This window comes from Falco naumanni, chromosome 14, assembly GCF_017639655.2.
Source record: "Falco naumanni isolate bFalNau1 chromosome 14, bFalNau1.pat, whole genome shotgun sequence".
Lineage (NCBI taxonomy): Eukaryota > Metazoa > Chordata > Aves > Falconiformes > Falconidae > Falco > Falco naumanni.
The window spans coordinates 698,025-717,423 of NC_054067.1; the positions used below are offsets into that span (position 1 = coordinate 698,025).

The following is a 19,399-nucleotide window of genomic DNA, read 5'->3' on the forward strand; positions in this document are numbered from 1 at the left end:
TACTGCCTCAGGGAGAGTGGAGCATGTTTCCGCCAGTCTAGGTCTTTCTCAGACTGACCGCCTGATGCTCCTTAACCTTCCCCGTTCTTCCCGCAGCTCTGCCACCCGGCTGAACAGGCCGTCCGCTGGGCCGCACTCACAGCGGTTCCCACGGGGCTGCCCCCTCCGGGCGGGTGGGCACAGCGCGCGCTGCCGGGGGTGACGGCCACCAGCTGAACTCGCCCCCTGAGCTGGCCAGGTGCCACGTGCCCCCGGGGCCGTTCCTGGCGGGTGCGGGGTGGCCACGGCCCCACGCGCGCGCATCTGCGGCCCCGGAGCGGCTCCCCGCCTGCCGCTGATGTTTCCCCGCGCGTTTGGCCTCGGAGCTGGGCCGTGCAGCGGTGCCTGCGTAGTCCCTCGGAGCTGCTTCCCGGCGGCAGCGCCTGTCCTGCGGGTGCCGTACGCCCATCCTTACAGGCGCCCCCCCGCCCCGGGCACGCTGCTCTCCGTCCTGGGCCGGCTGCGGCCGAGCGCGGGGGCCCCGCGGGCAGCGCTGGGCGCCGACGGGGCCCCTTGGGTGGGCGCCTGCTGGCCTCGAGCCTTTCTTCACGCCGGTTACCGCGTTTTTAACGGAAAGCCGCCCCCTCGAGCTGCGCGGGCCGAAGGCTCCCCATGAAACGTCTCTCCCGCGAGCGCACGGCGTGTCCTTCTCCCGCGGCCGGGCTCCGTGGGGCGGGGGGCACCGGCACGGCGAGCGCTGCCTGCCGCACCGCGCGGGCCGGGACTACAGCTCCCGGCGTGCCCCGGGGCTCGAGCCGGGCGTCCCGGCGTGCCCCGCGCGGGCGGCTGTGCCGGGCGTCCCGGCGTGGCGGCCTCGATGGCGGCGGCGCCGCCGGTCTATGTGTACAGCCCGGAGTACGTGGCCCTCTGCGACTCCCTCTGCAAAGTGCCCAAGCGGGTCAGCGCCGCGCCGAGGGGCTGGCGAGGGGCGGCTAACGGGCCCCGGCGGGGGGAGCGGGGCGTTGGGAGCGCGGCGGTGAGGGCGGAGGGCGCCGCGGGGAGGCCGCCGGCCCCGGGACAGCGGGAGGGTGCGGGGAGCGTGGGGGAAGGGGCAGCGGTGGGGGCGACCCCGGCCCCGGGCAGGAGGAGCGCGGGGTCGCTGTAGGGGGCTCGGCTCTCCCCTCGCCGCGCCTCGGGCAGGGCGGGCAGCGCGTGGCTGCCGCGCGGAAGTGGCGCTCCCCGGTCGCCCCGCGCCGCCGCGCGCTGCTGCGCCTTTTCCCGCCACGCCGGGGGTGCCCCGCGCCCCCCCCGGGGCAGGGCCTGCGCAGCACGTGCAGGCGCGGTGCTGGGGGCAGCCACGGTTGTGCCTTCCCCGCCAGTCATTCAAGCCCTGGTCGCTGTGCGTCTGTCTGCTACCCTAGCGCTGCTCTCACGGTCTTATTCATCTTTTCTAGGCCAGTATGGTACATTCGTTGATCGAAGCATATTCCTTACTTGACCAGATGAAGTAAGTGCTCTCGTTTTCCGTGAAGAGAATGTTTTCTTCTCTGCTAAGGTTTGGAAGTAACTGAGTTGCTGCAAGTAACTGTCCCTGCTGGCAGCGTGATTACAGGACCCCACGCAGCGTATATTTCTAGGACCTAAGGAAAATCTGCTTGTTTTGCTAAATGGGCAAGATTGTGGTATTATGGCAGGTGCAATTTAGGGTTACCCTTCCTGGTCCAGTGGAGTACAAATTGCCTTGTGCTTTCTCCTTAGAGCGCGCTGTCACCCAGTGCTCTTGTGGCTCCGAGCAGAACCGATCTAACTGTCCTCGGTGGTGCTGCTCTGAATCCACTGGCCAGTGCTGATGCTGAGAGGGACTGTGTTGTTTTGCTGTGTTGCGATTGGTTTGGGAGACTTTTTGTGAGGTCTCGGCACCGGTCAGGAGGGATGACCAGATGAGAATTGAGGTGGAAGAGTGAGAACCCTCCTGCCCCATTAGGCCCTTGGTGCTGGGGGATATGAAGGGGGTAAGAGGGATGGGAGGAAGGCTTCTTGCGTAGCATCTCATAAAATCTTTTAAAAAGACCATGCTGCAGTTCAGCAGGGCCACAAAGTCCTGTTGGCACTTCTTCCTCTTTTAAAGGATTTTTTTTTTCTTTCTGGTCAGTTTGGTAGCTTGGGAAATGGCTGCTGTTTGCCTTGGCATGGGGTGAGAAGTGCTCAGCACCTGGGCTAGCTAGAGCTGGGAGCTTCTGCATTCTTCCAGTAGCAGTGGAGCTGTACTGGGTTGCCTGACAGTACCCCTGGAGTCTGAGGTTTGGAGAGGGCTTGAGCATGTTGCAGGATTTATTTAGGCAGATTGCAAAGTGCCCAAACCTGGGAAAGGTGGTGTGCGAGTTGGTGAGGACGGAGATGGTCTCTGCTTTGAATGCATGTGGAAGTGCTGCTCAGCTCTTGACCCAGCACTTGGTGTCTTGCCGCAGCACTGTGCTGGGCCTGGATAGCATACTCTGGTTTTTTTTACTCTGTTATTTCCTCTGTGCGTGACCAGAATGTTGGATCTGCTGGGGGTGCAGAAAAGGGAAAAAAACCTGAAGCAAAGTGGAAAGGTTAATGCAGTCAGCACCTTGTGAACAAAGTCAGTTCCTTGTTGGGAAGGCCACAGCAGACAGTGCCAAGCTGGGGGAAAGGCCTACTCCAGCTCAGTGAATAGCTTTCTCACTCAAAGTGATAGTTCAGTGCAAGAGGAGGAGGGGGTTTTGTTTGTTTTTTCAACAGTGACTGCTGAAAGAAGGCTTCTAATCTGAGGAGGTTAAATCTGGGTGTTCCAGGAAAACTCTAGAGCCTCTTGTCCTGACATGCTTCCTTTCTGCTCTTTACCTAGGATAGTCAAGCCAAAAGTGGCCTCCATGGAGGAGATGGCGAGCTTCCACACAGATGCCTACCTGCAGCACCTGCAGAAGGTCAGTGAGGAGGGGGATGATGACCATCCGGAGTCTGTGGAGTATGGACTGGGTAAGGATGCATATTTTCAGTGAGAGATTAATTGAGCGTTGAGTCCAGGATGCTTTTTTGCTGGAGCTGAGGTTAGACAGGGGGGTGAGCTCAGGTGGGCTGCTGGTTTTTTTTTGTGGAGGGAAACACCCAGCAGTCACCTGTCAGGCTGGCATTTTCACTGTTGCCAGCAGAAGGTACTGTCAGCCTCAAACTGTTGCTCCATGCAGTTCAGCCTGTCCCAGCAACTGGGAGCCAGAACTGCTGCTTTGAGGATCTTTGGCAGGACAGAAGGCCCTTGGAACAGAGCTGAGACTGGCTGCTGCAAGCCTGCGGTGACCGACAGCACGTGTGAGCAATGGCCTGAAGCTACAGCCAGGGACCAGAGTGGCTGCTCTTTGTCTGGTGGCTTTGCTTGCATATTGAGCAGAGGGCTCTTGCCTGCCTGAACTTAAAACAGCCTGAGTGATGCAGTAGTTAAAGCAGGCGAGGTGGCTGTGAGTGTTGTCTTTACTCTTGGGAACAGGAGGAGTGACCCAGCACTGAGGCAGGTTCTGCACTGATCTCATGAGTCTCCCCTAGATCTGTCCTTTACATTTCTGAAGCTGATCTGTCTGGAGGCAGAGGAGCAGCCCTGGGGTCACATGTTGCTGGAGAATGGCTCCAGGCAAGCTGCTATAGGTGAAGATCATATTCTAGCTATAGACCTGCAGTGTACCTAGGCCCGTCTCCTTTGTGGATGTCTGTTTTTAGTGGGGAGATAGACCAGTGACTGTGTCAGGGCTTTCCTTGTAGAGCAGCCAGAGAACTGAGGGTGGTTTTGCAAGACTGGTATGAGGGACCAGTAGGTTGGGTGAACCAGGCACACAGATCAGAACGTGGTTCAAGACCCATCTGTGGATGATTTGAGGGCAAGGTAACGTGTTAATTATTGATTTTTGTGGTGTGTTAAACCATGGCTGGCCTACAGGTGCCCACCAAGATGCTCTCTCTCTCTCCCCCCTTCTCAATAGGGTAGGGGAGGAAATAATAATGGAAAAGGTCAGAGGCTGAGATAAGGACAGTGAGATCACTCACCATGAGCAAAACAGACTCTACTGAGGGGAATTAATTTATTGCCAATTAATAACAGAGTAGGATAGTGAGAATTGAAAACAAAACTAAAATCACAGTCCCCCTCATCCACCCTTCTTCCCAGACTCAACTTTACTCCCAGCTCCTCTACCTCCCTCCCCCTTGAGCTGCGAATGGGAGTTGTGGTCAGTTCATCACGCATTGTCTCTGCTGCTCCTTCCTCCTCACACTATTGCCCTGCTCTCGCACAGGGTCCTTCTCAGGCTGCAGGTGGGTATCTGCTCCACCATTCACCTCCATGGGCTGAGGGGGTACAGCCTGCCTCCCCATAGTTTTCACCACGGGCTGCTGGAGAATCACTGCTTCAGTGCTCAAAGCACCTCTTCCCCCTCCTTCTGCACTGACATTGGTGTCTGCAGAGTTGTTTCACATATTCTCACTTCTGCTCTGCAGGTTTTTTTATCCTTTCTTCAGTGTTATCCCAGAGGTGCCACTGGCATTGCTGATGGGCTCAGCCTTGGCCAGTGGCGAGTCTGTCTTAGAACTGTGTGTCTGACATGGGGGCAGTTCCTGGTGTCTTCTCACTGAAGCCACCCCTGTGCCCCCCTCGTTTGCCACGCAAACCAAATACAACTTTTTTTCCTAGTTTCACCCCCTGAATCTGCTGTATGAGTCCAGATCTGGTGCCTGTTCTGACGGTTTTATGCTGCAGCTTTTTTATTGTGCCTGAATCAGAAAGTTATAGCAGCGGTTAAAGAGATATAGCTCAAGACAAAGAGAATGTGCTGTCCCCAGAGGAAAAGGTCTGTTCTGTCTGACACACCAACTCTTACCCACAGGTTATGACTGTCCAGCTACTGAAGGGATCTTTGAGTATGCAGCAGCTGTGGGAGGAGCCACCATCACCGCAGCCCAGTGCCTGCTGGACGGCAAGTGCAAGGTAGCAATTAACTGGCCTGGAGGGTGGCATCATGCAAAGAAGTAAGAAAACAATCTCTTCCCTTGTGTTTTCTCACCTGGTGTCTGAACCCTGCCTCCTAGCTCCCAGCTTCCCTGTGAACCCTCAGGGTGCAGCAATCCAGCTGGAAGAGAGAGTGAGGGGTGAGGGAAGGCAGGAGGCAGATAGGAAAGAAGCAGAGTGTAGGGCAGGGGCCTGAGAGTAGGCTGGTTACTGCTCAGTCCTGCTGCTGTCATGGATTGTGGGGCAGGTCTGGGGCAGGCATGTTCATAGGTGTCCTGCCATCCGTTGATACTTGGTTATCTTGGGGAGTTCAAGTGAGAATTGATTTTGCAAAGTCCATAGAGAAGGGCTGTGGAGCGGCAAGTGATTGGTGTGGCTCCCAGCTTAGAAGAGAATGGCAACATGGTAACATGTTGTCCAATTTGTTTTGTGTGGCACTTTTTGTTTGAAACAGTGCAGGACTGACCTCTGGTTTTCTCCATGCTCTCTGAGTGGCTCTTTGCTCTGAGCTGTAATGTCAGTAGCGATCTTCCAGAACAAGAGAAGTAGTAAAAATTCCACCCCTGAATCCTGTGATTCTGTAGTGGCAAGATAATTTGTTTCCATAGCTTCCCCATTTTCCATGGATGTATTTTTTTATTTTAACTTGGGTCTCCCATCTCCCAAAACATGAGACCTGCCTGCAACTGCGGACATGAAAGCACTTCCCACCCCCAGCTAACTGGCCTTTGCAGTGCTGTTCTGTTTCCCTGGGGAGCTCCAGAAATGAGCATGAATCACATGTCTAACTCTCACAACTTGTACCTGAGTGCACAGGTTTGTCTTCTTGCTCCAGTGACTTTTCTGACCTGGCAGAGAAACTCTGGAGATGTAACAGTGGTGTGCAAATGCCAGCAATGAAAAGTCTCATCAGGACCCTTTACCTTGTCAGCACTTGCCAAGTGTGGGTTCAGCTATGGCTTGCTGAGAAAGGAGAGAGTTTAGCCTGGCTGAGCTGAGCCCTTTTGCTCTTCACAGGAGGGATGGCTTTTTAAAAACCTTCTGTTCTCTTTTGTCTTTGATTACATGGTTTGCAAAATGCCTGTAACAGAAGAAATCTTAGCAGTGTTCCTGCCGCTGAGCTGTGCTATTAGCACTGTTCTGGGAAGCAAACAGTTTGTTTAAAAAATGTGTTTAATGTTTACTGATCCCAAAGGAGCTTTCCCAGTCACTCCAGTGAGGTGGCGTGGGATGCTGCAGGGTACGCAGCAGCTGTGGTAGGTGCCAGTCTGGCATGAAGGTCCAGCCAGACTGACACCCAACTGCAGGTGCCTGGTGCTAGGACCTGCATCCTAGCAAAATATGTATTTTTTTGTTAAAAAAGACCTGCTGTCTGGTGGCTTAGTTGCTTTCCAAGGTCATAAAGGTAAGAATGGTAACCAGTGCCACCTGGGGCTTTTGAAGCTCCTAGTTCCCTGATATGCCTTTGGAACAGAGGGAGAGATGCTGACTTGGTGCCTTTTCCTGACCCAGCCCTGCCGAGCCTTCCAGCAGTGACAGTCTGAGCTCTGCTGCGTGGATCTGGAGGGGGCGGAAGTCCCAAGTGCTGGCCCGGAGCTGCAGCTCTGATGCTGGTCAGCCTCTGAGCTGGTGTCCTGCTCTGCTTGGCCTTGAGTTTGAAAGAGATCGTGTGTTACAGCATGGAGAGAGTATCTGTGAGATGGCATAGTTCACTTTGCTTCCTTCCAAACTGGGAAGGGGGGAAGGACTATGGTGTGTAGTCACAGTTAAGGAAGGTTCCCAACATACCTGCTAACATCGCAGTTCTCAGCATCACTGTAAGTGAACAGAATCACTGGGAAGCATCTGTGCTCTGTGACATTTGCAGGGAACGAGACAAGTGCAGTTCTGCCACGCTGTGCTTGTTCCTTGCTGTTTCCAGCTGTTGGCTGAGCCGAGAAGTATTGGGGAAAATGAGCCAAGTGCTGTGGCTGAAAGTCAAGAAGCATTTCCAAGAGGCACATCTTAGTTCCTGGAGTTGTTTGAGCCTGGGGAAGAGGGGTTTGGATGCTCCCGTTGCAAAGTATAAAGCTTTGGTTTATATCTGCTGTCCAGGGCTGACCTAGGAGTGTATATGGGCTGGTGCCAAGTGGTGATGGGAACTTGACATTGAAGCAAGTCTGGAGCAGGGATTAAGAAACTTTCTTGTTCCTTTGATGCCAGCACTGCAGAAGCTGCCCCCTGATGTATGTCAGGGATCAATCTTTCCATGCAACATCTGTCCTCTGTTTAGCTGCTGGGACTCTCTTCTGGCTGAGCCTAGGAGTTGTATTGTGAGGGTTTGCATGTGGGGCATCCTCTTTGCATTTTCATGGGGAGGAAGGGAGAGTGGTGCTTTGAGTAGAGGCTTAACCTTTATACCCCAAGACTTTGGAACAGAGTGGCAGAATGCTGCGACTGCCTTGAGACCTGCCTTTCACTGTCGGGACCTTCCTGGGAGCTGTGACCTGGACAGCAGCGGTGGAGTGGCTGCCTGCCTGTCCCTGTCTGTCATTTGCAGGAAGGTGGCCAAGCAGGACTGTCCTGGGGCCTGTCCTCTGGCTGCAGGGGGAGAGGAGGGTACAGCAGAGAGTGGTTTTGGGTCAAGTGGCTCTGAACTTCTTTAAAATGTCTCGGGTGCAGAAAGCTAACATTTTATTTGTGCAGCAGTGAAATGGTCAGCGGTACCCTGCCAAGCCCCTGTGGGTCAGGGCCTCTCTGCAGCAGAGGCAGCTGATGCTTTACCAGCTGCAGCAAGCCCAGGTTTGAGAAGCAATAGGCACAAGCAATCATGTTCTCTGTGCTTCCCAGCCACGCTTTGAGCTGCTCCTGACCCGTCTCCTGGTTGCTGCTGGGCCTTTGGCCAAGGCTCTTCATCCTCCTCTGTGCCCCTGCGAGGTGGAGACTGGCAAAGTAAAAATGACAACACTGAGGTCAGTGGCAATTATGTTGGCAATATTCATCCTCACAGATGTTGTTTTCACAGAGATGAAGCTTCTGGCTTCTGTTACCTGAATGATGCTGTCTTGGGGATTCTGCGGCTACGCCAGAAATTTGACCGTGTCCTTTATATCGATTTGGATTTGCATCATGGGGATGGTAAGGCCCAGCACAGGCTGCAAATGGCACAGCCGTACAGACTCAGAGGGAGGAATGGGGGAAGTCAAAGCCTGTCAGGGCAGTAGGGCTTTACCTGCTGCAACAGCCATGGCTTTGCCTCCTTTCCATGCAGTCAGGTTCCTTCAGTCCGTTTCTGCCTTGTCCTGCTTTATGGGTTTGCCCTGTGCAGCTCATCAAACCTCTCGAGGGTCTAGACAGCAGTCTTGTACCTAAAACAACAAACCATGTGTTCCCATTCCAGTAATCCTCTTGGCCAGTGGCTCTCCAACAGACTTCCCTTAGCCCCTTGTTTCCCATCCCAGCAGAATAGCTGCTGACAGGGTTTTAATTGTTTAATGCCACTAGTGCAAGAGGGAAGCAGCTAGTAGTAAACAGTGCTTTTAAAAGAAGGCTTGATGCTATAAAACTAAAGCCAGAGCTGGCCTTGCTGAAACTGCTTTCTCCTTCAGGCACATTATTTCAACACCATTTAACATTTCCTGCTCTCCTAAATTTTACGGTGTGTTTCATTTTGCTCCGTTTTCTCCTCACATTTGGTTTCTTTTAAGTTTTCTGTCACTTCTTTTTCTCTCCTCACCCCTACTATTTTAATACAACTTTAAGGAAAAGAAAAGGCATGTCGAACCTCAGCAGCTCTGGGAAAAAATGAGAGAGCCCGATAACTCTGGTTCTAATCAGAGCCAAGCTGTGGCCAAGGCATCCCTGCTCAGGTCCCTCAGCCAGCCTCGCAGGCCAAGCAGTGCAGGCGAGGGCTGCTAATGTGGGTGTTGACCTGAGGCAGCGAGATCCATTCAGTACTGATTGGCATGAGACCTGCCAAATTCTGTGTGACCTTTGCTGCAGGTGAATTCAGGTCTCTGTTGATTAAGGATGGATTAATTGAGCCATATCTGGTTTTCTGCTTTGTTCATTCTTTTCCCGCTCTGCTTGCTGCCCTGTGTTTGAGTGACTCATTTGTGTGTTTAGACTTTGTCATTTATGTGAACTATGTATGAAAAGTTTTTTCTTTTCCCTTTTGTGATAGGTGTTGAAGATGCCTTTAGTTTTACCTCAAAAGTCATGACTGTTTCTCTCCACAAGTTTTCACCAGGATTTTTCCCAGGCAAGTTGAACTTGTGAGGTTTGTGCTAATTGATTTCACGCATCACTGACGAGGCCCCAGCCCAGGCAATTCCCATCCCATCTCTCCACCAGGGGTGTCTTGGGGCCTCTCCTGTTGTCCCAGGAGGAGGAAAGCGGGAGGAACAACATGGTTGCATTTTCCCCCTTTCTGGCTGTGGCTAAGCTCTGAACAGAGCCACTGCTGGGTGGCCACCTGCAGCCCTTGAAAGCTGCATGACAGAACTGGGCAGAGGACAAGAACCAGGTCTGTTCAACCCCTCCTTTATCAGTGGTGATAAGTGAACTTCTCCATAAGTAAGCCAAAGTGCCTGGCGCTCTGCTGTCATCTGAGACATCCCACACATTTCTCTTGCTGCTGATTCCCTTTCCCTTGTAATTAACTATGGGGTGTTTCTGTTTTTCAGGCACAGGTGATGTGACAGATGTTGGTCTGGGGAAAGGTCGCTATTACAGCGTGAATGTACCTATTCAAGATGGCATTCAGGATGAGAAATATTACCAGATCTGTGAAACGTAAGCCCTCTTGCTCTGTTTACTTGGATGAGATTTTTAGAGAACAGAGACTGCGCAGATTTTGTTTATTTACTACTTTTAATTACAGTCCTTCCTTAAGGCTTGCTCCTTCCCCTGTTACAGTTTTTGATTGCAACAAACATGGATCTTAAAGAGGTCTTAGGGGTCTTGTCAAAATCCGTGGGCAAACTGAACATACAGAGGTGTTTACGGGTGGCTGGAGGGTCTCTTTGCCATGGACCAGCCTTCTGTGTTTAAGGAGAGACTGAGAAGGGACAAGCATTTTTTAGCTGTGGACTTAGGACTAGATGCTTTTATTTCAAATAAATGCTCTGAGCCCTGACCATCAGTGGAAGATATGCTTTGGGGCTGAGGTAAAAGTGTTTTCCAAGCACCGTTTGTCTATGCTGGAGAAATGCAAGGCTGAACGTCTGCCAGTGATTGAGCTGCCTCCTGGCAGGCTCCACTATCACTCAGTTGGTGGTGGACCTCACAAGCCATTGCCCATGTCAAAACTGGGCTGCTGGGCTTGTTCTTTTCAAGAGAGGAGCCTCAGCGCAGGGCTGCACGACATGGTAGCACATCCATCTCTCAGCTTGAACACTTGAGTGCTGAAGCCTTTCCAGACTTGTAGCCTGTTAGGGCAGTCATGCTGTGGCCATGCCTCCTGCTAGCTTCTTGGTGCGTGTCACTGCTGGTGGTAAAGCATCCCTCCTCCTGCCAGGGGACGTGTTTCCAAAAGGCATGGCAGCTTTAGGGGCTGAGTAGGGATTAGGGGCCCAGTCAGGAACCCACTCCATGTATTCCCAGGTGAAGGACTCCAAAACCTACCATAGGTTCCAAGCTGTACATAACCAAAGCATCTACAAAGAAATTTTGACATCTCATGGGCAAAGACGGAAAGTTCTGTCCTGATTGGGAGACAGTCGTGTGCATGACTATGGGTGTCTCGTCCAGCTGATGCCTGAGGATGACTGCCTGAGCCTCCCAAACCCGTGGTGAGATTGGAGCGTGTGACTCCCTCTGACCTGGGTTTCTGCAGACAGGCTACACCCTGTGCAGAGCATTTCCTCAAATTCTTCTCTTGTGTCACCATGTTCATGGTGAGAGGAGACCTGCTCCCAGGCAGCTCTCTGCCCCTTGTTGAGGTGGTGCCAGATCAAGCATTCCCAAGCAAAAAGCCCGGGAGACACTTCAAAACAGTTGCACCTGCCTTGGCACTGGGGGGCAACTGCCTCCCCTGTCTCCATGGAGGCTGCTCTGCTGCAGCAGAGCGATATAAATAGGTGGGTAGGAAGTTTGTACTTGGAGTCTCAGAGCATGTGCACTTTGAACTTACATCTCTGTAAGTTACAGGACTTACGTTTGATTGCTTTTGTTCTAGTAAATAAACTGTCCTGCTTTTGAGGTGGTGTGGCACATGGATAATTGCCTGTTGTTTCTGGAAGTTGAACACTGTAGGTTCCAATTGTTCCAAATGTACTGCTGCAGTACGTTGTTACTAATAGCTGCTGTGTGGAAGGGGGGCCAAAATGTGACATTATATATTTTCTGGGAAGTCTGATATCTTTAAAATTTTGAAGACAGAGGCAACCAGGGATGAAAAGTTTGAGATGCCGTGAGACAGACAACACCAAAGCTGGATGCTGAGTTTCTGTGGTGTGCTCTGCTCGTGCAGAGGTATGTCCCAAGGCATGTTCCCACTAAGAGCCCTCTGGGAGCCTACCTGCTCACATAGTGTCTCCATCAAAAGAGGAAGTTGTGATGGGTCTGGCTAATTGTAAGCATCCAGAATAGCTGATTTCCTTGATCACCTTCCAAAACTGCCCAAATTAATGAAGGAAATTTGTTATGAAAAGATGTCAGTAATATTATTAACCTTTTGAAGACTTTTTTTTTTTTAAAAAAGCAATATGTGAGAAACATTGCAAGTGCAGAAAAGTAAACTTAGAAATAGTCCAGAGACATTCAAAAGTGTTATCTTTGCTCCAAACACAAAGAGAAATCTGAGTTGTTTTAAATGGCTGTAGGGTTTTCCTTGATAAACTCACAATTAATTATAGCTGAAAGAGATGACAAATAGCTGATTAGTTCTCTAGTATTGTCCAGAATGTTTGTTTTTTAAAAAAACAAACAAAAACCCCAGACAAACACACACCAAAATCTGACTGCTGTTTGACCTGTCATTATATGTGATGCAGGGGAGCTGTGTTAGCAGTGTGTAGGCATGGATCTAGCAAAACTGTGCTTTAGCTGGTGAGGCTGGACTGTGTGACGAAGATCTGCTCAGGTGGAAGTTGTGATGTGTCCATGACGTTGGTGGAAAACCCAGTTAGTAACATGGGTCATTTACAAGGAAAGCATGTGGGACCTTTGTGGCACCAAAGGCTTGCCTGCTATCTAGAAGGATAGTTTCTCTATTTACAAAGTCTTAGTAAAGGAAAACAGGATGACTGTGGTGGATGCGTTGCATCCCAGCAGCCAGCTGTTTCGATTCCTTTGGCCTCAGCTGCCATAGGTGTGATGTAGCATGTGTGATGCTGCCTTCTGGTGGGACCACAGGCTGGTGTCTTGTCATGCCTCCCCCCATAGTGGCACAGGCAGAGTGAGGCTGACTGTTCTCAGGGCACAGTACGGGAACAATGAGGCCAGTTCCCCCTCCTCTGGTCTGATCTGCTTTTTCCTATTCTGCAGGCTTTTTGCAAGATGAAGAATATTTTGTGTGGCTTTTTTATTGTTTTTTTTTAAATCCTTCTAAGTGAGGGTTTTCAACCTCTGTCGGTATGTGGGCACCTGCAGGGTCCCAGCATGGCTCTGTAGGTCCAATTTCAGCCTCCTGATGGTCAGCTCTCTGTCTTTTGTGAAGCCCTTAGACAAGCGCCAGATGGGAAAACCGAGGCTAGGATTTTTTTTTTAAGCAAAAGTTTCCCATTTGCAAGAATAAGACTGAAAACAGAGACTGCTCTTTTCTGGGAGGCTGCAGTATTGCTTTCACAGTGCATCCAGCTTTGCCTGTTCCTAGCTATGATGGGCTGAAGGTGTCTACTGATGTATCTTTTCCCCTGTTTCAGTGTTGGGGAGGCCAGCAGAGAGGTGAGCAGCCTCTTCCCAGGGAACTGTCAGGCTAAAGCAGACAGCGGTGGGGGAAAATAAGATCCAAAAAATGGAGTGTGTGATAAAAAGCTATTCCTGTGTGACTGTCAGCATCTAGCAGGACTTTTTCATGTCATGCAGGTATAAATGGAGACTTCTGGGGAGTGTGCCTGCTCCCTCTAGGTGCTGGGTGTACATGGCGTGAAAATCACCCTGTGGCCTGGAAATCCTGCAATATGTGAGGCTGGTTGTGAATCTGGTCCTTGGGTGTAGGCACTGAACTGTACAGACCTCAGAGAGACTGTGTTGTTGGGAAGCTCTGGAGATTAGGGATGTGATTGGCAGCTGGATTTGGGATCTTCTTGGAAGGGACTGGTCTTTCACATCCTGTTGCTGTAAGGGTTGAATACAGTATGGGGCGGGCAGCGAGTGTGGGAGATCTAGCCCACCATCTGGACTTCATTGGCTGCTTTTCATTGTGCAGCAGAGAACAAATCTGCAACGTTCTTCCAGACTCTAAAAGTTAACAATACATCCATAGTCCCACAGACTTTGCAGAAATTTCACGTTCTGGGTTTTTAATGATTTGGGAAGAAATTCTGAAACTTGGGCTGAAATTCCAGACCCCTGCTTTCTTTTGAAAGGTCCCAGGTTTTAACTCAGGGAAAAGTGCTGAGCACAGTGTGCAGCAAGAAGGGAGATGCAAGCAGCTACAGACAAATGCTGTCACATCAAGGAGATGTTTATCATTTGGGTAATGTCTGCAGCATGCTTTGAAAATGAAAAGCCCTGGGAGTGAGTAAAATTTGTTTAAAACTCCTCATGCAACCAAGCAAAAACCTGCAGGGATGAGCCAAAAGACTTTTCTCAGTGCTTGCTGGGAGACCTTGCTGAGAAACAGTAGGAAACCTTGGCCTGAAGTGAGTTTCACAGGGGACATAATAGAAGGAATCATGAGAGTGACTGCATTTTGGTGAAGTGGCCGTTTTTGCAGATTGAGATTGGTGAGGGGGCAGGGGACTCCCAGTCTTGGGTAATGATAGGTAAACTTTCCTCTCTCTCTGCTATTTCATATGCATCTGCCTGTTTATGATGGATCCCTGAGGAGTGTAAAGCCTCCTAGAAAAAAGTGAGCTGGTGGAACTGGCTAATGTCAGCTGCCTGCCTAGCAAAAGTAGAGAAGTGTGTCTGAGGGAGGTGGGGGAAGAGAGACCCAGAGACAGCTCACAGGAGCTGGATGTGCTTGCAGAGAGGTCTGAGTGCCGGCAGTGAAAGCCCTCACCGGCAGCAGACAGTGTCAAGGAGCCAAAGAGTGTTTGAAGAAGGCTGGTTCGGTCCTCCTTGCTCCAGGGAAGGGTGGTACAACATAGACCTTGGGCAGAGGTAGAAGCCCCTGTCATCCATCCTGTCCTTGACATCTGCCAAAGAGAGGTTGACTTCAAGTCCACTTCAAGAAGGAAGCTTATGCCAGTTTGACTGCTCTTTCCTTGGCACTCTGATTTTCACCATCTGCCTTAGTTTGCTTAGTTTGTTGGGACTGTGTGGACAACAGCCTGGTAGCTGTCAAAACACGAGTGATGCGAGTAGCTGTTGGCTGCCTGGCCCTGCTGGGTACCTGGGGTGTTCAGGCAGTGCTGCCATACCCGGGGTGAAATGGAAATCCTGTTTCCCCCCAGGCTCCCATGGTTGGTCTCAGGTGGGGGGGTGTTGATTTTTTTCCCCGGTGTGTGCCAGTGTTTCAGTAGTAAATCTGTGGTGCTTGTAGAGCTGATGGCCTCAGCCCTGCAGGCATCTGCCTTGGCAGACTGCACCAAGCTCAGTGGGGTTCTTTGTCTGGGTGCAGTGACTGGCTAAGTTTCTTGGGGTGACTGCTGGTAAATGCAACCTCTTTGTCACAGGGAAGCAGCTCTTATTTGGCACTGCAGTGGTTTCTAACTGCCTATCAAATAAGAACTGGCAGTGCTTGGATTTTCTTAACCAAGGCAAAAGCATTTATTTCAGGGATCACATCTGTTTCTACTTGAGCAGAGTAAAAACACTGTTGTGAAAGGAACATGCTTTTCTCCATTATTTGCCCTGTATTTGGGGCTTTGGAGCACAGTGCTGAGAACAGGATTATTCTCTTTGTGGTGTTTATAATATTAAAAATCTCCTGGAGCAAAGTCAAATGTCTGACATGCCTGATTGCCTTCTGCAAGGGAGAACAGTTCTAATTATCTCCAGATCACTGGCTCTGCTGCACCCTAGCATCTGCTAGAGCCAGGGGAAAGGTATTCCTGCTTCAGGAGCCATACAGGAGAGAGGAGAATGAGAACCCAGACAGCCTTGCTCTCTTTGTTCTGTCCTGGTGAGAGTTGTCTGAGAGTTAGGGATTGTGTTTTGTTTTTGTTTTTTTTCCAGACTGCGTTCTTCACCATGAATTTTACAGGGGGAAAAAGCCTCTCTGTTGGCTTGTAGCCCTTCTGCTCATGCGGCCAATGTAAATGTGTGGTTTGATTCTACCACTAAACTGATCAGGACTGGATCCCCCTCCCCCATGTTCTCTGTGATGCTTTTGCTTTCATCAGCCTTGTGATGAGCACTTTGAGAGTGAAACTTACTGCAGGAGAGTAGCAGAGGCAGAAGACTAAGTGGGAGCAAGGGGAGCGTAAGTGGTATGAGGGTCGTGGGAGCAGAGAATGTGGAAACCTTGAAAGGCATCAGTGGATCTGAAGAACTAAGACCATGCTACCAGCGGTGACCAGCGCTCTCTCTCCTCTCCACAGCGTGCTGAAGGAGGTGTATGCTGCATTCAACCCAGATGCAGTTGTGCTGCAGCTCGGGGCAGACACCATCGCTGGAGATCCCATGTGCTCCTTCAACATGACACCCGAGGGAGTGAGCAAGTGCCTGAAGTATGTCCTGCAGTGGCAGCTAGCAACTCTCATCCTGGGAGGAGGTGAGTGCATGCACATCCTGCTGTTCACAAGGAAATGGATTTGTCCTCCTTTGACCCTTCCTCAAGTGTGTACCCTTGGGCTTGGCGCTGACTGGAGTTTGGCAGAGTGACTGCCGGGCAGTGTTAACCCTAATGTTAATTCCCATCTCTGCTGAACAGCCCTTCTGCATTTCTCTTTAAAAATGAGCACTGTGTTCCCAAACCTACCTCGGGCATCAGGCAATGAATGATTTCATCTGGATTCAAGCAGAGGCTTGGGAAAAGGAATGGCTGCCTGCATAGTGCAGCAGGGCTGTGATATCCCGCGAAAGCTAAGGTTGACACAGCTCTGCCATGTTGCATAACCAGGTGCTTGTCCAGGAGGGAGAGCACAGGACAGACAGACTTTCTGCAACAGAACATTTCAGAACAACAAGAGCCACTGCGTGCCAGGGAGAGCCCCCAGTTCTGTCCCTGAGCTGCGTTGGCTCTAGCTGTTGTCCTTTTTGAGACGGGGGAGATCAGGTATAGCATGTTAAGCCTAAAATTTAGTGTGCCTAATGCACTTTGTTCTGAAAAGGTTAAGAGTGTTCAATCCTGCTGTGGCATGTCTGGATATGCTGGAGGTGGCACCTGTCAGGAAAAAAGAAACCCCAAAACCCTTGTTAAAAAAATGGGGAACAGCTATTTGTCACTCATGAAAACATCGAAGGAGTCTCCCACCACTGCAGCTTGTTGAAGTGGAAATTGGGGGAGGAGCCAATACTTCGGCGGGGGGACCCCACAAAAACCCTCCAAACCAGCCCAACCTGAAGGGGAGGGAATGGTGAAAAATATGGTTTCCCTCTCTTTTTAATGTGGCTTTCTCTCTTACTATTTTAGTCATCCTTGCGGGAAAAAAATTGTATTCTGAATCTCTTGCAGGATTGCTTTCAGCTAAGGTTTCTTCTTGTGGGCTTGTGTACTGTTACCATGGAGGTGACCATCACCACACTGGCTGAAACCTCATTAACTTGTAAAGCAGTTGCAAGTTGTACTAATGAGCTTCACATTTGTCCTCTCAAACATGACAGTGCTGAAGAGCTCACCAGCAAATGGCTGGGCATGTGCATTATCCTTTGTGGGTCAAAGGTGGCATTAAAAAGCAGGAATCCCCCATCTCTGCAGCTGCCCTTGCTTTTCTCTCCTTGTTACCTGGGGAGAGGCAAGCACATGGGGCCGGCAGCTCGTGCTGGGTCTGAGATGGTGGCTGGAAGAGCCTGGCCTGTGCCACGCTGAGTATGACTGGGGTTCAGTTTGGGAGGTCTGCCCTTGCAGACCTGACCTCCTGAACCAGTAGGTGAAAAATGCAGATTTTGGGCACAGCTTGAGTGGATGAAATAAACTGAATTCACGTAAACTGTATGTGTTGCACCTGCAATTTGTTCCTTCCACTAAAATCTCTTCCTCTCTTCCCCTTCCCCACTTTTCCTCCTCCAAAATCACAATTCTTGCTGGTGACAGGAGGCTACAACCTTGCCAACACAGCTCGATGCTGGACATACTTGACTGGGGTCATCCTTGGGAGAACGCTGTCCTCTGAGATCCCTGATCACGAGGTAAAACTTTGAGAAACCCTTCCCACTCCTTGTGTGAGAGCCGAGTTGTTCTCCTTAATCCAGATGGAATCCTTGCTGCTCAATGTTTTGTTGAGACAGTCCTGTAACAATGACACAGTATCCTAGCAGCATGGTGGATGCTTGTTCCCCAAACCTGAGGCTGGCCGTATCTTTTTGCAAGGGATCTCAGGTGCCAATAAACTCCACTCTCAGATAATTAGAGAGAGAATGGGGAGGGGAAGTCACCTGTTTGCTCAAAGAGCTCTTTAGGATCTGCACTTGCTTTTGCCAGGAAAGAGCCAGGCCTTTCTCAAGGCTTTAAATTTTAGCCCTGCTTTCATCAGCTTACAGAAGGTACCAGGTGCAACTATGAAGATTTTCTGACCAGCAGTCTCGCAGTGGGCCATGGTGCCGGGTGCTGTTTGTGATCACCTATGAGTTGTCTCAGTTCTAGTGCTGATGCTTTTAAAGTCTTGAGTGGGGCTGGACAGCTGGTTGGAGGGACGCAATCTAGACTGAATTGGGGTGGAAGACGCTCACATTAGGTCTCAAACTACAGATCATTATTACTGACCCTGCAGAAACAAACCTGCATGTGCAAAGCAGTTCAAACCTACAGCGACTAGAGGAGAATTATGGTTTTGCCTTTGTCTAAGGATCTCACAGACCCGTATGCATGAGGAAGTAAAGCATTTATGTGGATTGAAACTGGAGATCCATCATTACAGAACCTGGTGATTAGACATGCAAGGTGTTTCTTGAGAGGTATTGTGCTTAAATATGATCCTTTAACCAACTTCCTGCAGAAACAGGTTTTAAACAAGACTGGATTTTTCCTATATGTGGGAAGTGAAAAGGGCGAGGCTGTCTGTAAGAATTAATTGCTGAAGGTGGTTGGTTATGTGTTGTTGCCCTGAATGATTTATTTGTTGTGTTAATGATTCCTGCCCTGAAGGACAAGAGCAGTGGGGGAATGAGTTGATTGCAGGATGTCACAAGGTTCACGGTGGGGTCCTGATTGCTCTGGCTGTTCTTTCTCAAAGGTATTGGTATCCCCTCCTGGGCTGGCCAGCGCTTGGGCTGCAGAGCAAGTTGTGGTGATGCTGGTGGCCGCCTGTTCGGGTTCCCTTTGCAGTGAAACTGTGCTTATGGTTTTGTTTCCAGAGATGAGATGAGCTGCTCAGGGTTTACCCTGGAGGAACAAGTTCCTGGAGATCAGGCCAGCCTCGGGTTTGGAGCTTTGGTGCAGCACTTGAAGAGAAATGAGCTGGAGGGAGGGGAGATGTGGGCCACCTGGGATGAAGCAATCACCAAGCGCTGCTATTCCCACTTGGGCACCTATAGGAGAGTTTTTATGGCAGGCTTCTAAAACCAAGTGCCTGCCATAAGCAGGTGCATCTTGACTCCTGCATCATGGAGAGGATTTATTTAGTAAGAATCATCTCTGGGGTGGTGACAGTAGTCAGCAAAGCAGCTGCTGAAGATCAGAAGGATACCTGCAGCACCTACTGAATGCTTCATCATAGCTAGAAGGCTCTTAGGTGAATGGAATTTGCTGTAGCTGAATTGGGAACAGTCAGAAGTCCACAATGCTCGGCTAGAATATCCATCGGGTCCAAAACGAATGCTGGAGACAATGGCATGCGAGTTGTCCGATTGTTTTAAAGCCTGTAGCCATGGTCTTTGTCAAAGGTAATAAAGTAGCCTTGGTGATAAAGTGACCTTGGTAATAAGAAATAGCCTTGGTACATGAATTGAATGGTTCTGGATCAGATACCAGCTAAAAGATTTTCATGTCAGTAAGCAGGGAGCAGTGGCCTGCCTTCAGGGAATCTGCGTCTCTTTTGGGACCTGGAAGAAGTGGGTAAGCAAACTGCAGTGAGGTTCAGATTCCCCAGGGTTGAGGAGTGGTGACATTGTGTTTGAATAGCAGGAGGTAAAGTACCCCGAAGCATGGCCCTTAGGTTGGCATACAAAACTCTTGAAACTCTCTCCTTACAGCTCTGCTCCTAAGTAGTAGAACGA

General features: G+C 50.5%; 1 protein-coding gene across 2 annotated transcripts in view; it reads left to right on the top strand.

The window, feature by feature from the left end:
* Positions 1–809: 809 nt before the first annotated feature.
* HDAC8 (histone deacetylase 8) overlaps positions 810–19,399 on the top strand; it is a 38,253-nt gene continuing 19,663 nt past the window's right edge. Inside the window, exons 1-9 of one of the 2 annotated variants that reach the window (XM_040614059.1) lie at positions 810–937; positions 1,434–1,486; positions 2,849–2,979; positions 4,872–5,013; positions 7,998–8,110; positions 9,156–9,233; positions 9,658–9,766; positions 15,625–15,797; positions 17,280–17,374. In XM_040614059.1, coding sequence (XP_040469993.1) covers positions 857–937; positions 1,434–1,486; positions 2,849–2,979; positions 4,872–5,013; positions 7,998–8,110; positions 9,156–9,233; positions 9,658–9,766; positions 15,625–15,797; positions 17,280–17,374 — 975 coding nt within the window. In that variant the 5' untranslated portion in view covers positions 810–856. The remainder of the gene's footprint in view (positions 938–1,433; positions 1,487–2,848; positions 2,980–4,871; positions 5,014–7,997; positions 8,111–9,155; positions 9,234–9,657; positions 9,767–15,624; positions 15,798–17,279; positions 17,375–19,399) is intronic. The other variant, XM_040614060.1, reaches the window with a different exon arrangement.